The sequence below is a fragment of the Pezoporus occidentalis genome, unplaced genomic scaffold (assembly GCF_034315485.1).
Source record: "Pezoporus occidentalis ecotype Australia unplaced genomic scaffold, CSIRO_AGI_Poc_V1 ctg249, whole genome shotgun sequence".
In the NCBI taxonomy this organism is placed as follows: domain Eukaryota; kingdom Metazoa; phylum Chordata; class Aves; order Psittaciformes; family Psittacidae; genus Pezoporus; species Pezoporus occidentalis.
In genome coordinates this window covers 1,028,561-1,046,169 of record NW_026914383.1, presented here as the reverse complement: position 1 = coordinate 1,046,169, position 17,609 = coordinate 1,028,561, and the positions used below count along the sequence as shown (strand labels likewise).

Here is a 17,609-nt window from a genome sequence, read left to right as displayed (position 1 = left end):
AACCGCAAGGCGGACACACAGGCACCGCGGGAGGCAGCCCGCCGGCGCTCCCGGCAGCCCGCACAGCGCCGCCGCGGGGGCCTCGGAGCACGACGGCCGCGGAGCCATGCCGAAATCCAAGCGGGACCGCAAGGGTGAGTGCGCCGGGGCCCGGCACCGCTGCTACCGCACTAACGCGGTCCCCGCTCCCCTCCCGCACTAACGCGTTCCCTTCTCCGCTCCCGCACTAACGCGTTCCCTTCTCCGCTCCCGCACTAACGCGTTCCCCGCTCCCCTCCCGCACTAACGCGTTCCCCGCTCCCCTCCCGCACTAACGCGTTCCCTTCTCCGCTCCCGCACTAACGCGTTCCCTTCTCCGCTCCCGCACTAACGCGTTCCCCGCTCCCCTCCCGCACTAACGCGTTCCCTTCTCCGCTCCCGCACTAACGCGTTCTCCGCTCCCGCACTAACGCGTTCCCCGCTCCCCTCCCGCACTACCGCGGTCCCTTCTCCGCTCCCGCACTAACGCGTTCCCTTCTCTGCTCCCGCACTAACGCGTTCCCTTCTCCGCTCCCGCACTAACGCGTTCCCTTCCCCGCTCCCCTCCCGCACTACCGCGGTCCCTTCTCCGCTCCCGCACTAACGCGTTCCCCGCTCCCCTCCCGCACTGACGCGTTCCCTTCTCTGCTCCCGCACTAACGCGTTCCCCGCTCCCTTCCCGCACTAACGCGTTCCCTTCTCTGCTCCCGCGCTAACGCGTTCCCCTCTCCGCTCCCGCACTAACGCGTTCCCCGCTCCCTTCCCGCACTAACGCGTTCCCCTCTCCGCTCCCCTCCCGCACTAACGCGTTCCCTTCTCCCCTCCCGCACTAACGCGTTCCCTACTCCGTTCCCGCATTACCGCGGTCCCTTCTCCGCTCCCGCACTAACGCGTTCCCTCCTCCGCTCCCGCAGTCTCCCTGACGCGGACGCCCAGGAAGGGGTTGGAAGCCAAGCAGGCGCTCATCGCCGAGGTGAGTGCGGTGCGGCCTGCCCCGGCCCCGCGCGGTGCCGCTGTACCCCGGCCCCCCGCTAACGGCTGCCTTGCAGCTGCGGAGATGCGTGGACACCTACAAGTACATCTTCGTCTTCTCCGTTGCCAACATGAGGAACAACAAGCTGAAGGATGTGCGGAACGCTTGGAAGCACAGCAGGTGGGACGGGGGGCAGTGGTGGGCAGAGGGTGCTGCCGCTGGGGGAGCGCGGACCGGGAGCTGATGGCTCCTTCCTCCTCCTCCCGCCTGTCCAGGATCTTCTTTGGGAAGAACAAAGTGATGATGGTGGCGCTGGGACGTGAACCGAGCAGTGAGTACAAGGAGAACCTGCACAAGGTAGGGGTTGTGTCCTGAAAGCTTTGCCCCCAGAAAGCTGGGCTCCCTCGGGTGCTGTAACAGAAACCACCGGTGTTGTGGCACCCATCCCTGTTGTTGGCAGAGCTTGGCTCCGGTGCAGGATTGATCCCTGGACACTGCTCAAGTCCCGTGATGGCTTCTGTCTTTCAGGTCAGCAAACACCTGCGGGGAGAAGTCGGTCTGCTCTTCACCAACCGCACCAAAGAAGAGGTGGATGAGTGAGTACACGTCAGTGCAGTGAGGGTGTGAAACAGAGCAGCTGCTTGGTTTCCTTCCCCTTGTCTACATCGCTCACTGACGTTTCTCTTCAAGCAGTCAGGATCTTGTGAGGCTTTTCCACTCATCTTCCCAACAGCAGGGAAGAAGTCACTGCAGCTAAAGCTCTTGTGACCAATCCCTGTCCCAGGTGGTTCTCCAAGTTCAAAGAGGTTGACTTTGCCCGCGCGGGGAACAAGGCGACGTACACGGTGAGCCTGGACACGGGACCCTTGGAGCAGTTTCCTCACTCTATGGAGCCACAGCTACGGCAGCTGGGGCTGCCAACGACACTGAAGAAAGGTATGTGATGGGGCTGAGAGGGGAGCTCAGCTTTCACCTGCACAGGTAATGTCTTTGAAAGAGAATGTTAAATAAGAGTTTAGGAGAAAATCCCATGAGCAGCTTTATTCTTCTTTGGCTGGTGCTAGAAGTCATTGTATTCTTGTGCTGCTCTTCCCAAACTGTTGTCAGAGGATGAGCAAGCAACCAGCTCTCTATCAGGTATTGCCTTCCTTCAGTGGTGACCACCAGCATATCTGTATCCTGTTCAGAAACTAGACTTGGGGGTTTTAGAGCTTATCTCACCCAGCTTCCTGGAGAGCTCCAATACGTGCATGGAATGGTGGTGTTTGTGAGAGCCCCGCTTTTCCCTGGGCTCCTCCAGGATTTCTGAGCCTATTTCAAGAGCTTCTGGTCCCGCAGGAGTGGTGACGCTGCTTTCAGATTATGAAGTCTGCAAAGAAGGGGATGTTCTCACCCCTGAGCAAGCCCGAGTCCTGGTGAGTAACGCTGTAACATGGCATCTCTGTGAGCCCCCAGTTAATTTCTCAGCTTAATTGTGGTGTAGGGTGTGAGTTCTGGGGTGAAGGTGAGCAGCACTGCTGGGTATTGGTCACTGGGGTGTGCAAGCTTCCTTACCCCTTCCTAACACGAGTGCTAAAACTCTGCAGCAGTTATTTTGGCTCCTGCTTTGCCGCAGTTCCCAGCTGGAAGTGGTACTTATTTCCTTGACATAGTTTTGCTAAGCAGGCCATGGAAGTAAGGCAGCAATGACAACTTTGTGTCCTTTCCTAGAAACTCTTTGGCTATGAGATGGCAGAATTTAAAGTCACCATTAAATTTCTGTGGAATTCGGAGACTGGAGACTTCCAGAAGCTTGTGGGAGATGCAGCAGAGGAGGAGGAGGATGATGACAGCAATGAGGACTAGCAGCAGTCCTTGTGCTTGGACACCAGACAGCTCTATTAGAAACAGAGGAGGATGTTTTCCTTCCCTGTTTGCACCTGGAGGACAAGGACAATCTGCTCGAATACACTCTTCATAGAAATGACCTAATTATGCTTTTTTATATATATAAATGTACATATAACACCTCAGATGGTCGTTGCTACTGCCTGTTACTGGTGGAGTACCCTGGGATGTGAGGAAATGCTCCCTCCAAACATGAAAACACATAAATCTAACAGCTTAGATACAGTGTGCCTGCTACTGGGGAAGATCACACAGTCACAGAATGGTTTGGGTTGAAGGGACCTTCAGAGCTCATCCAGTCCAATCCCCTGCAGTGAGCACGGATGTATTCATCAAGGTGAGGTTGCTCAGAACCACATCCAGCCTGGCCTGGAATGTCTCCAGGGATGGGGCATCCAGCACCTCTCTGGGCAACCTGTGCCAGTGTTTCACCACCCTCAGTGTAAAGGATTTCTTCCTCACATCCAGCCTGAATCTCCCTCTTTCAGTTTAAATCCATCACACGTCGTCCTGTCACAACAGGCCCTGCTAGAAAGTCTCTCCCCATCTTTCTTAATGGGCCCCTTTTAGGAATTGAAAGGCCACAGTAAGGCCACCATGGAGTCTTCTCCAGGCTGAACAACCCCAGATCTCTCAGCTGTTCCTCACAGGAAAGGTGCTCTGTCCCCCATTGCTTTTGTGGGTCTTCTCTGGACCCCCTCCAACATGTTGCAGAGGGTTTGCTCCCATCTTCTGACCCAGAGGAGCTGTTAAGCTCGAGGTTGCAGAGCATGGATAAGGAGAAGCCAGCCAGGCTGTGGGTTAAGAGATAGACTGCGGTTAGGAGATGGGGGCAGTGTGAGAAAAAGGTTTTATTATACATAATTATTTAAAATCTCATATTAAGGGTGAACTGGGGTTACGTGTTCATTTTCCCCTGTCCATCCAGTTACGTGTTCATTTTCCCCTGATTAAGTACACGTGTACATCACAGTGTGCTGCACAGAGCTGAAAGTCAGGAGGGCAGGAGGATGAAGGCACGGCCACCACAGCAAGTGCTGACAATTGGAGTGGATCCTGCAAAGCTTCATTCATATTAGTACAGGAAAAAACCTATTTGCACATTGATCAAAGCGGCAGGGTTGGCAAGTACCTCTCCAGTGCTCGATCATCCACCCCCATGGCACCCACTTTCTTGTCCCTACCCTGGTCTCTAGCGGAAGTAGTTGGGGCAGTCGGAGGCAGCCAGGCTCCAGGCCTTGTCAAACGCCTCCACCACGGCCGGGAGCAGGGGCCCCTCTTCACTGTAGTTGAGGTTCTGCTCAAGCTGCTCCAAGTTGGACATCCCAACGATCACCGCGTCTCCAAGAGAACCCTGAGAAGTGACAGGAGGTGTTGATCCCAAAAGAAACCTGGTTCACCTCTCAAGCCACAGCTGAAACCTTTCCAGTAAAAAGGAGGCAGTGGCTCCTTGGTGTTTACACAACTGACACCATGAAGTTCTGTTCATAGGGCAAGAACATCTCCATGTTGTGGCAATGCCTCAAAAGCTGCCAAATCCTACTTTACAAGGAGCTACAGGAACATTCTGGGGAGATGGGGAATATAACCATTAATTCCCTAGTTTGATGAAAACTCATCTCCTTGCTGTCTGGGTGGGAAGCCAATACCCCAGTAACTGCCCCTTACCATCTTCCACTTCTCCCACTCCCACAAACACAGGATACCACGAGGAAACAGAGAGCCAGCTTGCTCCTGCTGCATGGCAGGCAGTCATGTAGCAATATTCCCTTGAGAACATCAGAAGCCCACAGGATAAGCAGATTAAAAAAAACCTTGCCCTGGCTGTGAGCCACAACAGCTGCCTGGTGCTCACCTGCAGTTTAGAGTGATGGTACAACCAGCGCAGAGCTGCGGAGGTCAGGCTTGGTGCATCAGAGCCATAAGCATCTTTCAGAGCTCTTTCTACTATTTCAATGCCTTCAAAATGGTGCTTTTTCCAGTATCTGCAAGAAAAAAAACAACAAAATCACTCTTACTGCCCTTAGGATCTAAAGTGACTGGTACATCTATATTCCCATCTAGTACAAGAGGCTTTCAGGAAGCCTCATGCAACTCTTTGTAGCCTCCAAGGACTTCCACAATCCCCCACTCTAAGCCTGGAGGAAGCTGAACCTAAAAACACTCTGTGAAGCTCAGTCACAAGCTACAGCCCCAACCACATGCACAGACACAAGTTTTGGTCAATTCTTCTTCCTCTTACCTGATTACTACTGCATTTCTATGCAGTCGTTCCTGCCCCATCTCCCTGCTCATCTATCAGCTCAAAACATACCTGTCCCTGTAAGCTTGAGCCCAGTCATTCCCAAAAAATCTTCCCGTGGGCTGACGTGTGTCTTTGTCCTCATACTTGTATTTGCCAGTCAACAGCCCTCCTGCAAAGGGTCAGCAGCAAGTTTGGGGTTGAGCTGGCTCCTCTACAGCCTCCATTTTGCATAGGTTTGGTTTCCAAGTCTCACCCTTTTCCTCCCCCTACCTGCAAGTGGGTTGTAGGCATAGAACCGCAGCCCGTAGTGTCTCAGGCAAGGGAAGAGCTCAGCTTCCACCTGGCGAGTGGTCGCATTGTACATGCCCTGCACGAGGATGAGGGAGACAAAGAACTGCAAACACCAGCTCAGGGCAGTGGGCACCTGAACAGCCTTTTCCCCACCCTTCCCTGATAGCACTCTTACAGCTCCAGGTCACACAAGGTTATCCTCTGCTTAGGAACAGACTTCCTAAAGTCATTGATTTTTAAGTTCCACATGAAGGGAGTCACTGACTCGGGGAACAAACACAGACTCAGCTTTCTAATCACATGTGTCCTGACAGGACCTCCCAGGCTGACTGCCACAGCTTCCTCTGCTCTGTTATCTGGGAGCTGGTCCAAGATCTGGGAGCCCCAGACACTTCCCCACAGTAGCTGTAAGGGCACTGAGAACCATTTCTATGCCGCTCTGAGCTGAACCTTTGTATTCCTCTGGTTGGATTCATCTCAGACTCCACAAAAGATGTGCCAGGCCATGGCCAGCCCCCACCCCTCACCTGGTACACAGTTGGCATCACCCAGTTGTTGTATTTGCAGATGGTGCAGATTTCTGCTACCTCCCATGCTGCATAGTTGGATAGACCAAGTTCCTTAAACTTCCCCTGCAGAGAAATAAAAGGCATATTCAGGTCCATGTTTTAGAAGTGCATTTGTACCCAGGCAGTGCAAGGTAACAGTGAAATGAGCAGGCATCAAATTTTAGCCCCGAGTTCCCTGCTCATCCGTGTTCACCTTTGCTATGAATTATAAGACCCAACAGAAATATTTCCTGTTCATTCTGAACTCACACCTTCTAATTTAAATGCCACCATTGGACTAATGCCATTCAGGAATTCTTTCAGCCATTACCAGCACTAATCTTAACCTAGTCAGCACTGAAAGCAAAGTCCAGATGGTCTCATGCTTCCAACAGCTCTTGGGCACAAAGTACACCACGTGAGCACGCAATGCAGAGTTAGTCAGGGCTTTGCCCTGGCCATTCTGTGCCCCCTCCTCGTGTTGTGCAAACCCAGCGCTGAAAAAGAGCACAACAAGCAGCCCGGGTTTATAGAAGGTAAAGAGAGGGAGGGAACCAAGAGACGGCCCAGGCTTGCTCTTCCCACTTTACCTCTTTGTGCAGCTCATTGCAGGCACGCAGCGTCTCCTCCACCGGGGTCCCGTGGTCAGGGGCATGGAGGTAGAAGAGCTCCACACTCGTCCTCTTCAGCCTCTCCAGGGATGTGTTCAGCTGTGACCGCACGCTCTCGGGCTTCAGCGTCTTCCCATCCCAGGGGTTGGCCTTGGTGGCGACTTGCACTGGCAGAGAGGAAGGCAGAATGAGCAGGGATGGCTCCAGCATCAGCAAAGGGATAAGGGGCACAACGCAAGCGCTGCTTGGGGTGTTTCAGGGGAGGCGCCTCTCCTCAGGAACCACATCAGCCGCTCGGGGTGGGGGGGTCTCTTCTCCTCAGGGACTGCAGGGCTGCCCTAAAGGCCCTTCCCAAGGCACAGAGGGCAGGGGAGTCCCTTCCTTTCCTTCAGGGATGGCATCAGGGAACAGGTCCAGGGGAAGTCCCTTCTCCTCGGGAATGGTGCCAGCCCGGCGGAGGAGACCCTTATCCTCATGGAACAGGTCCAGGAGTACTCCCTTCCCCTCAGGCCCGGTGCCAGCCTGTCACGGAAGCCCCTTCTCCTCAGCGCCCGCCTCCTCCAGCCCCACTAAACCCACCCGCGGCCGTACCGGGCTCGGTGCCTGCAGCCAGCAGCGCGCCCAGGATCTTCTCCGACTCTCCCCCCGCGTACATGTACGCGGTGTCGAGCAGGCGGTGCCCGCGGCGCAGGAAGGCGCGGAGCAGCGCGGCGCTGGCCTCCGGCCCTGCCCGCCGCCCCATCTCCATGGCGCCCAGCACCACAGCGGGCCGCGCTCCGCCCGCCGCCATCGCTGCCGGAGCCACCGCGCATGCGCGGGGAGGGCGAGAGGCGCGCCCAGCCCAGCCCAGCCCAGCCCGCCGGCACATGCGCGGTGCTGAGGGGAGCGCTGAAACCCCGGCCGGGTTTGGGGCGAAAACCACCGATTTCCGGCAAAATTAGGGTTGTGGGATAGCAGCGGCTTGCTGGGGAAGCGGCGGGAGTGGGAGGGCACCAGCAGGTTCTGATAAAAGTGGTGGGTTTGTGAAAAATTACCTCACAAAGCAGCTGGCTGCGAAGCAAAGCGGGCTCCTGAGCGCGGCTGAGGGACCGGCGGGTGTGGAGGGAGCTTGCGGGAGGAGGAACAGCAAAACACGGGTTTCTGAGGAGAACTAAAGGCGGTTCCCAAAGGGCCGCCGTGGAGCGAGGTAAGGCCCTGTCCTGCAGCGAGCAGCGCTTTGGGGCTCAGTCCTGGCGGGTGGCGGCATTCCCGGCCGGTCATCCCACTGCATCCAAATGAAGGCCAGTAAAGGAGAGGGGTGAATCCCTGTTCCATAGAGGTTCAGTTCTTTGAGGACAAATCCTGCTGGGTGGTGGCATTCATCGCTGGCTATCCCACTGTATCCAAAGTTAAAGCCAATAATGAGGTTTTTGTGAGGCTTTTGGAGGAGCTCCAAGCCTCTTCCTAATAGAGCTCTATTTTCCCCCAGCGTTATTAACTTTTCCCTATGTTTTTGCCATGTTTTTCTCACGTTCCCATGTTTTCCCCCAGCGTTATCCCACCTGACCAACACCCGAGCACCAGCGGCCATGGATCCGCAGCACTGGAGGCGTCTCGAGCTCGGGAACCTTTCCGACTGTCCCAACGGCTCCCGCTGGGTGATGGATGTGTTCAATGAGTGTGCCCAGGACGGCCGGGACATCGCCAGTGTCGTCCTGGGGCTGGTTTCCATCTTCTGCTTTGCAGCTGCCTCCTTCCCGTAAGCATCCCTCCCAAACCCCTTCCCATGGGATAATGCTCCTCTCCTCAATCCAGCTTCACGCTTGAGCTCCCTGAGTTATTAACTCTCCCCAGCAAAAACAATCAGGGCTTGGAAAACCGGGGTTTAAGGGGTGCAGAGGGAGCCGGCAGCGCAGCCCTGAAGCCTTGTTTGTTGTTGTATTGCTAATACCGTGCTTGGCAGCTGTTATTATCCACGTAAGCCAACTGCAATGCAGTCCTTGCAGGTCATGCGTGTGGATGAAGTGTTTCTAGGGGCCCTGGGCTTCTTGGAAGTGCTGGGACAGCTGCGGCAGGGGGGACGTGGTGGGTCTTGGTGTATCATCAGGTTATTTCATCACCAGAGAGGCACTTTCTGCAACTGGTGCTTCTCCTTGCTGCTTTCTACCCCTGCATGAGGGACGGATCGCAAGGGCTTGAGCCCAGTGTATTGATGCCAGTGGGTCACAGGACTTCTCACAGGGGTTGGCTTGCAGATGGATTGCCTTAGGTACAGGAAATCTCTGCTTCCTCCCTCCTGGTGCCAAGTGCTTTGCAATTGCAAAACGATCCAGGTGGGAGCAACAGGGAATCCTGGGGATGATTCCCAGGTAGCGCTGAGCCATACAGGGGTTATGGGTTGTGTCTCTGCAGGCAGTTTTACCAAGCCTGCAAAACAGGCATCATGGACCGGGCTCTCTCCATATATTTCCTGCTGGGATGGCTGGGCGGAGACCTCCTAAACCTCATCGGTTCCTTTCTGGCTCATCAGTTACCCCTGCAGGTACCAGCTGAATTGCTGGGGTTGGGTTGGCTCTCGGGCACCCTGAACTGCAGGGAGGAGGGATGGGTGCTGCTTAATCCAACATCAGAGACCCAAACAGCCCCAGGATGCTCCCTGTCCTTCTCCTGGGGATACTTCCTTCTCCTCCTGGGATGCTGCTTCATCTTGGCCATTACCTGGAAGCCTTTCTGCAGGTAGAACCAACCCATCCTTCTCCCCATAGGTTTACACAGCTATTTACTATGTGCTCGCAGACCTGGTGATGTTGGCTCTCTACTGCTACTACAAAGTGAAGAACCGGGGTGGAGGATGTGAGTTGGGGTTACGAGGGTGGTGGGGCTGCCTTTTGGGCTGGCTTGTGCCTTGGCTGTGGATCCAGGAGGGGGAGGAAGCCCTGAGGAGATGTATTGGGGCAGAGGTGCTTTGCAGATGCACTGATACTGCTTACTGCTTACTAGTCTTTTCAAATCCCAACATAAACCTCTTTGTAGGGGTTCTTGTTGCCTCTTCTTGAAATTTCATCATTATATTCTACCTGGGATGAATCAAGAGTAGTCAGGATGGAAAAATGGGATAATAACCAGGGATCACTGAGAGAAGAAATGGTATTGCTGTTCCCGAAACCCAGCATTTCCCCCTGCTGATCCTATGCCTGCTTCTGTCTTCTGCAGTGCAGAACATGCAAATCTAAACACGTGAGCACAGCATCTTGGAAGCCTCTGCACATGTTTTCCCTTCCTACAGTAATTCTTAAAGCAATTTTGCCTTAGTAGCCATAACAGGCTCTTCAGGGTCATGGCACCAAGCCCATCAGGGTTCAAGGAGCATGTGGACGATGCTCTTGGTCATATGGCTTGGTTTTAGGTAGTTCTGCCAGGAGCAGGGAGCTGGACCCAATGATTCTTGGGGTCCCTTCCAGCTTGAGAGATTCTATGCTAACCTGAGCACCTGTGAGAGCCAAAGCCTGCAAATAGCTACCAGCCATGCCTGGGGCTTCCGCAAACAGCCATGCACAGTATCTGGGTGGAAAATAACCCCCCTGGGAGCTGCATTAAGTACAGAAAGAAATTCGGAGGTCAGTGCACCTCTTACAATTAGTGGCAGCCTCGATGTGATGGAGAAGTTCCTCCCTGTTCAAATGGAGTAAAAAGGGAACCTGGACTGTTCTTGCAAGGCTTGAACAGCAAGAGAAAACCCACTTTTTAGCATTGCAGCTATCTCTGACTACAACAGGCATCCCTGGGACCCTGATAAATAGTTAACTTACTAAAGCCATTAACTTACTAAGCCAGCTGGTATTTGGCTCATCAGCTGTCTCACTATGTTAATACTGGAGAGCTTCTTGACAGAACACAACCCAAGTCTTGATGTTGAGGCTCTGTCTGGCAGGGATTTGAACATGTGCTGTGGTGAGTTAAGCCTGTGAAAAGCTTCTAGATGGAGGAGATGATTTTTGAAGAGCCCTAAGCACAAAGAAGCTGCCTGCTGAGATAGGAGTAGTTTCCGACCTGATAACTTACCAATTGCCTGTATTGCTGTGAGATAAAGTGCCCACAGCAGCTATTGGCGCTGGCTGTGCCACCGCAGAGATAAGAGAGCTTGAAGGGCTCTCAGAGGGAGCCCTGGCACCCACCACGGCTGCTGAGCTGCACTGGGGCCTGGGAGAGGAGCTCTCCTAACCAGCCTCTGCTTGATCCCCTGCAGTCACTGGCCATATCAACGCAGCCTTCCTCTTCCTTTCCCTGGGGACACTGTCTACTGTCTCCTTCCTGGGCAGAGGTGCTGCCGTGGCACAGGACCCAGTGGTGTTCAAAGGAAGGTCCCTGCTCTCCACTCATGTGGGTGAGCTGGTGCCAGAGGTGAGCCGAGTCCTAAAGCTGGGTGATGGGGGGGGAGGAGAAGATAAAGCTCTGGTGGGGTGGGCACATCCTGCTGGATCAATGCATTCTGCTTGGTGGGGAGATCAAGGGCAGGGGTTTGGCCATGCTATGGCCTGGCACAGAGCTGTGGTGAGCGCATCTCTGAGAACATGGGGCTGCTCAATGCCCCCCTTTGCCTTGCAGCCTTTCACCAGGAGCGAGATCATTGGCTTCACAATTGGCTCTGTCTCCTCTGTGCTGTACCTGTGCTCCCGAGTCCCCCAGATCTACACGAATGTAAGTGGCAGGACAGGTCCTGGGGTCCTGAGGTGTCAGATGGAAATGGTGGTGGGATCATCTTTCTCCTCGTTGCTCAGAGGTCCCATCTCTGATCACCTCATAAGAGACTATTTTTCTGTATTTCTGCTCCAAAACATGATTAATTGTTCTCCCTTCCCTTTAACATAGTATTTTTAGGGTGGTGCTCTCACTTTGTCTTAATTTATAAGCAAAGGGGGGAACTAAAAGGCTCTTGCCATTGAGTCACCACCTTTTTTCTTCTTTTTTTTCGGGGGGGAGAGTGATTAATACTGCTTCCTAGTGAGATTTCAGAGCTGCACCCAAGCTCCTCTCTCTGGCCTCTCTTCTTCCAGTACAAGAGGAAGTCCACCATCGGGATCTCCTACTCCCTCTTTGCCCTGGTGATGCTCGGGAACTCGCTCTACGGCCTCAGTGTCCTCCTGAAGAACCCTGAGCCAGGGCAAAGTGAAGGGGACTACGTCCTGCACCACCTCCCCTGGCTGGTGGGCAGCCTGGGTGTCCTTTCCCTGGATGTGGTTGTATCCTTTCCCTGGCCAATGTTTCCCACCTTGGGGCAGTCAGGGCTAGGCAGCAGTGGGTGGGATTGGTGCTCATCAGTGATTGCTGTGAGCTGTGCCAGTAATTCATGGTGTTGCAGTAGCTGAATGCTTCAGACCCTTGTGTGCACTAAGCTCATCCTGTGTCCATCTCCTGCCACCAACAGCCTTTTTCCAGGTGGTGAGACCCAATGCATCCATAGACCCGCCCTTGCTTGTGGGAAGAGTCTTAACTTCTTCTCAGATCTCCTTCCAGTTCCTTGCTTATCGGGGAGGAAAACCTGGCACCCATGAAGAGAGGGGTGCTCTTCTCGGCGAGCAGGGGGACAGCCTGGAGAGCTGACAGAGGGACCTACCCTGGAGGGAGAAGAGGAGGATGCAGACACAAAAGCTGACCCCAACGCTGGGCAAACCAGCTCCTCCACCCTGGCAGCTCTTGGGAGAAGAGGACTTGAGCCAGGGTTGACATGTGCTGCTAAAGCCCAGCTGGGTGGCAGAGGGTACTGCTGAGGGACCTTGTGCCTCTTTGATACCAATGATGCTATTGGGATAAACAGGGAATAACTTAGTACCTCAGAAGGTTGCTCTTTGTAGCTCTTACAGCTGAGCCCAGTCACTTCTCTTTATCTGCTGCCTCTGGGGTGATCTGGAGCTTTCTCAGTGCTGTCAAACATGAGAAGAGCTTGAGGGGCTGTGGGGAGAGGATGGAGATGAGTGACCCACCATAACCATTTACCTCTGTGGGCCTTGTGTCTCCACTGCCTCTTTCTAGAAGATACCTCAGTGACTGGGCCCAGTTCAGAAGGGAGGGAAGGAGCAGCGTAACCAAAGTGTTTCACTCCACACAAACCTGTTTGAATTAGCACGGCTCATGTCTATAAACCAAGTCCTTGCCCATGTGCCTCCTTAGGTTTTATTTGCCCGTTCATCTGGCAGCTCCTGCCCCTTTCTCGCTGTGTCTCATAATCCCCATTACTGACTTCTTGTTTGAATTGTGTGGGTTTCTTGGGGAAGTTGTTCCATTGCTCTCTGGGAGCTGCGGAGGCGGTCACCCAGGCTGCTGCTGCTGCCTCCCCTCTTGCTCTGCTGTTTGGTTCCTACTCTCTTGTTGATGGATTTATCATGCTCCCAGGGCCCTACACACCACACAGTGGCTTGTTGACCGCAGAAGGAAGCAGCACCTTGGGAAAAGTGGCCTCTGCACGTGCTGAGCTCCTTCTGCTGGGGAGGAGCAGCTCCATCTCACAGGGCAAGAAAGAGGAGAATCGACTGATACTTGTGGGCCCTTCAAGGAAAACTAACGCAGCTTGTCTTTTTGCAAGGACCTGCAGGGACAGGCCAAGGGGAATGGCTTGAACCTGCCTGAGGGGAGACTGAGATGAGCTCTTAGGCAGAAGCTCTTCCCTGTGAGGGTGCTGAGGCACTGGCACAGGGTGCCCAGAGAAGCTGTGGCTGCCCCATCCCTGGCAGTGCTCAAGGCCAGGTTGGACACAGGGGCTTGGAGCAAGCTGCTCTGGTGGAAGGGGTCCCTGCCCGTGGCAGGGGTTGGAGCTGGAGGAGCTTTAAGGTCCCTTCAACCCAAACCAGGCTGGGATCTTATTAACTTGTCCTTTTAAAACCAAGAATTCTCCCTCCCTGCAGTCACCATTAACTCTAATTTCACTCCCTTTTTCTCCACTTCCCCACTACCCAGCACTTCCCTGTCCCCGGTCAGCTTTAGCTGCCTCATCATCCACTTACAATGCCAGTCCCGTGACACTTGTCCTTCCCGAGGAAGTAGCTTCCTCCTTGCTTCACCCTCGCACGGAGGCAGCAGAGCCACAGCTCTGAGCCTGCACAGCACAGCTTAGATCAAATGTGGAATGGGAGTCCCAGTGCCCATCAAAGTGCACCAGCAGGTTAATTCAGACACTCCTGTGCCCATCTCTGGAGCTGCCAATGTGGTTTTGGAAAGAAAAGGTATTTTTCAGCCTCTCTGAGCCCCTTGAACAAAGTGGGTGGGTTTTTCACAGCATTAATCCATGATTCTCCCCTCCAGGCTCGCTGGAGCTGCTCCGCTCTTCCCCAGCTCTGAGCCAGCAAGATTTCCTTTGCTGTCCTTCCCTAGGAATTGCAGCAGAACAGCCTGCATCCAGCCCTAACACAAACCAGGAGCAGACTCCAAGCAAGGTAGAGAGGACAGCTTATTAGACCTCAATTCATTACAAAGACCCTGGGGCTTGCCTCTATCCAAGGAGGGGTTTTAGCCTCAGCTCTGGAATGCTGGGGAGGGTCTGGCTAAAACAAAGAGCCACATTTCTGCCACTCACAATACTAACTGCCCTGCTTCACCGAGGCTTTTCTTAGTGCTGGACAAGGATGTTCTAACATAAGAGGTAAATATACACATATATATATATTTTTATGTATATATATACAAACCCCCCAGTTTGTTCCCAGAGGTGCATCCAAAGCACAGGTTAAGGACAAAGCTGATTTCCTGTTTCTTTCCCTCAGGCTGGGGAGCATGGCACGAGGTGGGTGGCTGCTGCTGCACGGGGCAGGGGAGTTAATGCCCCAGCAGCCATCGAGGTAGCGGTGAGTGGAAACTGGTGTCACAAGGAGCCTCTGGCTGAGGTTCCCCTCCCTCTGAGGCTGTAACAGCCCGGTCCTGCACAGAGCTGGGACCTGCAGGTTCTGCACAGGGAAACTTAGACAAGAGGAGGCACAAACCATCAGTGGCTTTGAGAAGAGAAAGGAACAAGGCTGGACAGGGCTTGGAGCAACCTGACCTGTGTGAGCTGTGCTGCAGAGCAGAGGCCCCCGAGTGAACACTGCATAACCCCCTGCAGAGGTGTGGATGTGAAACGGGTTGCACTGGAAAAGCAACATTAGAGCACATTAATCAATAGCAGTGCCAGGTCTCACTTTGCACAGGTTCACCCAGAGGCAAACTCCACTGTTCCACGTGCAGGAAGAGCCCCACAGGTATTTGCTGCCTTGGGTTCACCAGGTTCAGTTGTGACCACAGCAGATGGGAGCCAGGCAGGGTCCCACCACGTGCTTATGGAGGGGGAAGTCTACACGAGGCTCACAACTGACAGGGACCCAACCTGAGGAGCTTCTGGGCAAGCACCAGTGGCTGGAAGCCCCCACCTCAAGCTGCCAAGTGAACTGGAATGCTCTGGCACATGGGTTCCCCCCCCAGCCATTTAGAACAGACCCAGCAACGCTGGACTAATCCTTCCCTAAATCCATCTGTCCCATGTTTGCCGGATGCTGGAAGTGCCAATCCCAGCCACGGGATGCTGACATCCCAGTGCCAGCATCCTGGAAGGGCATCAGGCTGGTGAGTGATGCAGCTACACCTATGGGGAGCAGGACATTCCACCCTCGTTAAAACAAACAAGTTTCAGCTCATCTGGAGATGAGAAAAAAGGGGAAAAAAGCCACTTTCCATGGCCAGATAAAGAGAGGCTGATGGATTACTGAATTTTGCCATAGTTTTCAAGCCCCATACACCTACCTCAGCCCCAATGATGGCCTCAGGCACTGCAGAAGAGCGTTGCCAGCGCAACCCCCAAGTTACCCTGTAAGGAAGGGAAGAGAAATAAGAAGGACACCAGTGGCACACACACTGCTTCCTGGGAGGTTTTTTTATTGTCATTTTAGTCTTTTTTTTCTCTTTTTTTCTGGTTTTTCTATGGAGGCTCAATCTCAGATGTGGATTCGATTTAAGCTTTACAAAAAAAAAATAAAACCAAACCCCAAATCAAACCAAAAAGAAACCCCTTTTTTTTTTGCATTCCATAAAAATTGACAGAAAAGCGCCTCGGAACCAGGCTCTGGAAGAGCAGAGCTCTCAGCAGGTCTCCTCATCAACATCTCCTTGCAACGGGTTTACTCAGTACAGTACAACCCCGAGAACACCCTCTCTCCCCTCCCTCCCTCCCTCCCGGCAGCCATCCCCTGTGCCCAGCCCCAGACATACGTGGAATAGATTTATTAGTCTTTTTTTTTCCTTTTTTCCAGTTCTTCTTTCACACACCACAGTATTTAATAAATTCTTGTTTTACATTTTGTACACCAATGTAACAAAAGGCAGGAGGAGGGGAGGAGAAGACAAACAATGATCCGTGGTTATGCATATAGATGGGGAGGAGGGGGGGAAGGTGGAAGAGGAGAAAGGGGGGAAAAAAAATACATGGACTTCTACAGACATAGCCTAAGGTCTCAAGAGTAAAACGTGGTGCAAAGTAGGCCTCAGAGACTGAAAAAGTTTGTACAGCTTTATTCATGGGGAGGAGATGGCGTTGCATGGGTAGTACTGAATGCAAATCGTGACGTGACAGAACAGAAAAGGGCAAAGGGGGGGGATGAGTTCTCTAAGAAAGGAATCTAACGAGTGCATGGCATGTCTTGTTAGCATGGAGAGGACTTTAACTTTGCTGCTTTCTCTTCAAAGCCTCCACCAGGTCGTTTTTAAGAGCTTCTTGTTTTGATTTGTCTGCAAAAGTCTGCACAGACCTGCAGGGAAGAAGGAGACGCGAGTCAGAGGCCAGAGGAGGTGGCTCCAGGTTCTCCTGGCACGTGGGGCAGGAGGAAGGAGAAGCACCTCAACCCGGCTCAGCGGACACCGACCTCAGCGCACCTGGTTTACCAAGGGAAGCAGAAGGCAAAGTGAACACTCCAGTGAGAATATCAAAGCAAACGTCACTCCAGCAAGAATGGCACCAAGAGACACGCGCTGCCCCAGCGGTTCCGCTCAGCCTCCAGCTGCTGGAGGGAGATTCCCAGGTCTGGGTTGTGTTAGAGCTTGGAAAAGCCCCAGTGTCCCACCAGCGAAGGGTGTTAGCGCTCCTGCTCGCCAAAGGACCACGATGGGAAGGCAGAGAAAACCCAGCCTCACCCCAGGAAGGGGAGAAGGCTCAGGGCAGCTCCTGAGCCCTTTGCAGACTGTTCACCCAGGGTCCGGCAGCCGCAGCAAAACCTCCCTCCCGTGGCTTCACCAGGGGGAGTTCCTGTTCCCAAATTGCCTTTTCCAGTTTGTACCTTGCCTACAGGCACTGGGGAATCAAAGCAAGCTGAAGAACAGAGATTCTGTCAGCAAGGCTATGGCAGGGGTTCCCTGTTGCTCTGGGTTTGGTTGTGGAAGAAAAACAACATCCTTTAGGAGTCATCTTGGCTCACTGCCCTGGAAGAGCTGTGCAGGAACCTCTGTTTTCAATGGGACAGGAGGAAATGCCCACTTTTCAAAGCCCTTTTCAATATGCTCATCGATAGACTAACACTACTGGACCTTTCAGGAGCTGCTCCCACAGAAGTGGTCAGGATTTGGTAGGATTTCTCCCCACACAGACCCTATCTCGCCCCCCTTCCAGGACTCAAAGCTACCTTATTTCCCTGGATGCTGCTCCTGTAAACACGGCTGCTCTTTGTGGCAGTTGTTTTCCTAACAGTTTTGTAACACTATTTCCATTCTCTTGTCTCTGGAGAATTCTACTGCTTTAATAAAAATATATACATTTGCTATTTGCATTTGTCACAGGCTGAAGAAGTGGTTCTTGGCCATTATCAACAAATAAGAGCATTTTTCCCTTCGTCAGCTTAACGTGTTTAAGACAACATCTGCAACTCATTATGGAGTGGAAGGTGAAAGTGGCTCAGGGTTAGTCACCGCTGGACATTGAGAGCTCCGGAGCAAATGTGAGCACAGGAACAAAGCCCTTCAGAGCACAAAGCAGAGACTCAAAATGTTTCATAGAGCTTGACCAGGATGGGATTTCCAAGCTCCAAGGGATTCAAGATGCACCAGGCAAA

At 53.3% G+C, this 17,609-nt stretch overlaps 4 protein-coding genes across 9 annotated transcripts in view; 2 read left to right on the top strand and 2 right to left on the bottom strand.

Annotated features, from left to right (window-relative positions):
* MRTO4 (MRT4 homolog, ribosome maturation factor) lies at positions 1-3,003 on the top strand. Its single transcript, XM_062622898.1, has 8 exons — positions 1-134; positions 933-991; positions 1,068-1,171; positions 1,267-1,348; positions 1,520-1,587; positions 1,776-1,927; positions 2,330-2,406; positions 2,702-3,003. The coding sequence occupies exons 1-8, from the start codon at positions 107-109 to the stop codon at positions 2,834-2,836; spliced, it is 705 nt and encodes a 234-aa protein (XP_062478882.1). The 5' UTR covers positions 1-106; the 3' UTR covers positions 2,837-3,003.
* Positions 2,949-7,389, bottom strand: AKR7A2 (aldo-keto reductase family 7 member A2). The gene is made up of 7 exons (XM_062622894.1): positions 7,165-7,389; positions 6,553-6,740; positions 5,942-6,046; positions 5,394-5,490; positions 5,193-5,292; positions 4,734-4,863; positions 2,949-4,232 (listed from the first exon to the last, which is right to left on the bottom strand). The coding sequence occupies exons 1-7, from the start codon at positions 7,361-7,363 to the stop codon at positions 4,071-4,073; spliced, it is 981 nt and encodes a 326-aa protein (XP_062478878.1). The 5' UTR covers positions 7,364-7,389; the 3' UTR covers positions 2,949-4,070.
* A 73-nt stretch (positions 7,390-7,462) lies between these two features.
* On the top strand, positions 7,463-12,705 carry SLC66A1 (solute carrier family 66 member 1). 3 transcript variants are annotated; one of them, XM_062622897.1, is made up of 8 exons: positions 7,463-7,587; positions 8,104-8,311; positions 8,965-9,094; positions 9,318-9,405; positions 10,799-10,953; positions 11,158-11,250; positions 11,607-11,792; positions 12,055-12,705. In XM_062622897.1, exons 2-8 carry the CDS (start codon positions 8,142-8,144, stop codon positions 12,151-12,153), a joined length of 921 nt encoding a protein of 306 aa, XP_062478881.1. In that variant the 5' UTR covers positions 7,463-7,587; positions 8,104-8,141; the 3' UTR covers positions 12,154-12,705. The 3 variants fall into 3 exon arrangements, with proteins under 3 accessions (XP_062478881.1, XP_062478879.1, XP_062478880.1); XM_062622895.1 differs by having other exon boundaries at positions 7,471-7,515; XM_062622896.1 differs by having other exon boundaries at positions 7,478-7,759.
* A 3,359-nt stretch (positions 12,706-16,064) lies between these two features.
* CAPZB (capping actin protein of muscle Z-line subunit beta) overlaps positions 16,065-17,609 on the bottom strand; it is a 72,529-nt gene continuing 70,984 nt past the window's right edge. For all 4 annotated transcript variants that reach the window (XM_062622890.1, XM_062622888.1, XM_062622887.1 and 1 more), the window contains one exon: positions 16,065-16,316. Coding sequence is in view for 1 of the 4 variants with exons in the window: in XM_062622889.1 (XP_062478873.1) it covers positions 16,229-16,316 (88 nt within the window). In the remaining 3 variants the exon portion in view is untranslated. The remainder of the gene's footprint in view (positions 16,317-17,609) is intronic.

What these genes read in the sequence shown, in the direction of transcription:
- MRTO4 (XM_062622898.1), top strand. Translation starts at nt 107, where the DNA reads ATGCCGAAATCCAAGCGGGACCGCAAGG. An exon ending in AGCAGGCGCTCATCGCCGAG is followed by an intron (nt 992 to 1,067) that starts GTGAGTGCGGTG and finishes GCTGCCTTGCAG; the next exon opens with CTGCGGAGATGCGTGGACAC. An exon ending in AACGCTTGGAAGCACAGCAG is followed by an intron (nt 1,172 to 1,266) that starts GTGGGACGGGGG and finishes CCGCCTGTCCAG; the next exon opens with GATCTTCTTTGGGAAGAACA.
- AKR7A2 (XM_062622894.1), bottom strand. Translation starts at nt 7,363, where the DNA reads ATGGCGGCGGGCGGAGCGCGGCCCGCTGTGGTGCTGGGCGCCATGGAG. An exon ending in GCAATGAGCTGCACAAAGAG is followed by an intron (nt 6,047 to 6,552) that starts GTAAAGTGGGAA and finishes ATTTCTCTGCAG; the next exon opens with GGGAAGTTTAAGGAACTTGG. An exon ending in TGCCTACAACCCACTTGCAG is followed by an intron (nt 5,293 to 5,393) that starts GTAGGGGGAGGA and finishes GACCCTTTGCAG; the next exon opens with GAGGGCTGTTGACTGGCAAA.
- SLC66A1 (XM_062622897.1), top strand. Translation starts at nt 8,142, where the DNA reads ATGGATCCGCAGCACTGGAGGCGTCTCGAGCTCGGGAACCTTTCCGAC. An exon ending in TTTGCAGCTGCCTCCTTCCC is followed by an intron (nt 8,312 to 8,964) that starts GTAAGCATCCCT and finishes GTGTCTCTGCAG; the next exon opens with GCAGTTTTACCAAGCCTGCA. An exon ending in GAAGAACCGGGGTGGAGGAT is followed by an intron (nt 9,406 to 10,798) that starts GTGAGTTGGGGT and finishes GATCCCCTGCAG; the next exon opens with TCACTGGCCATATCAACGCA.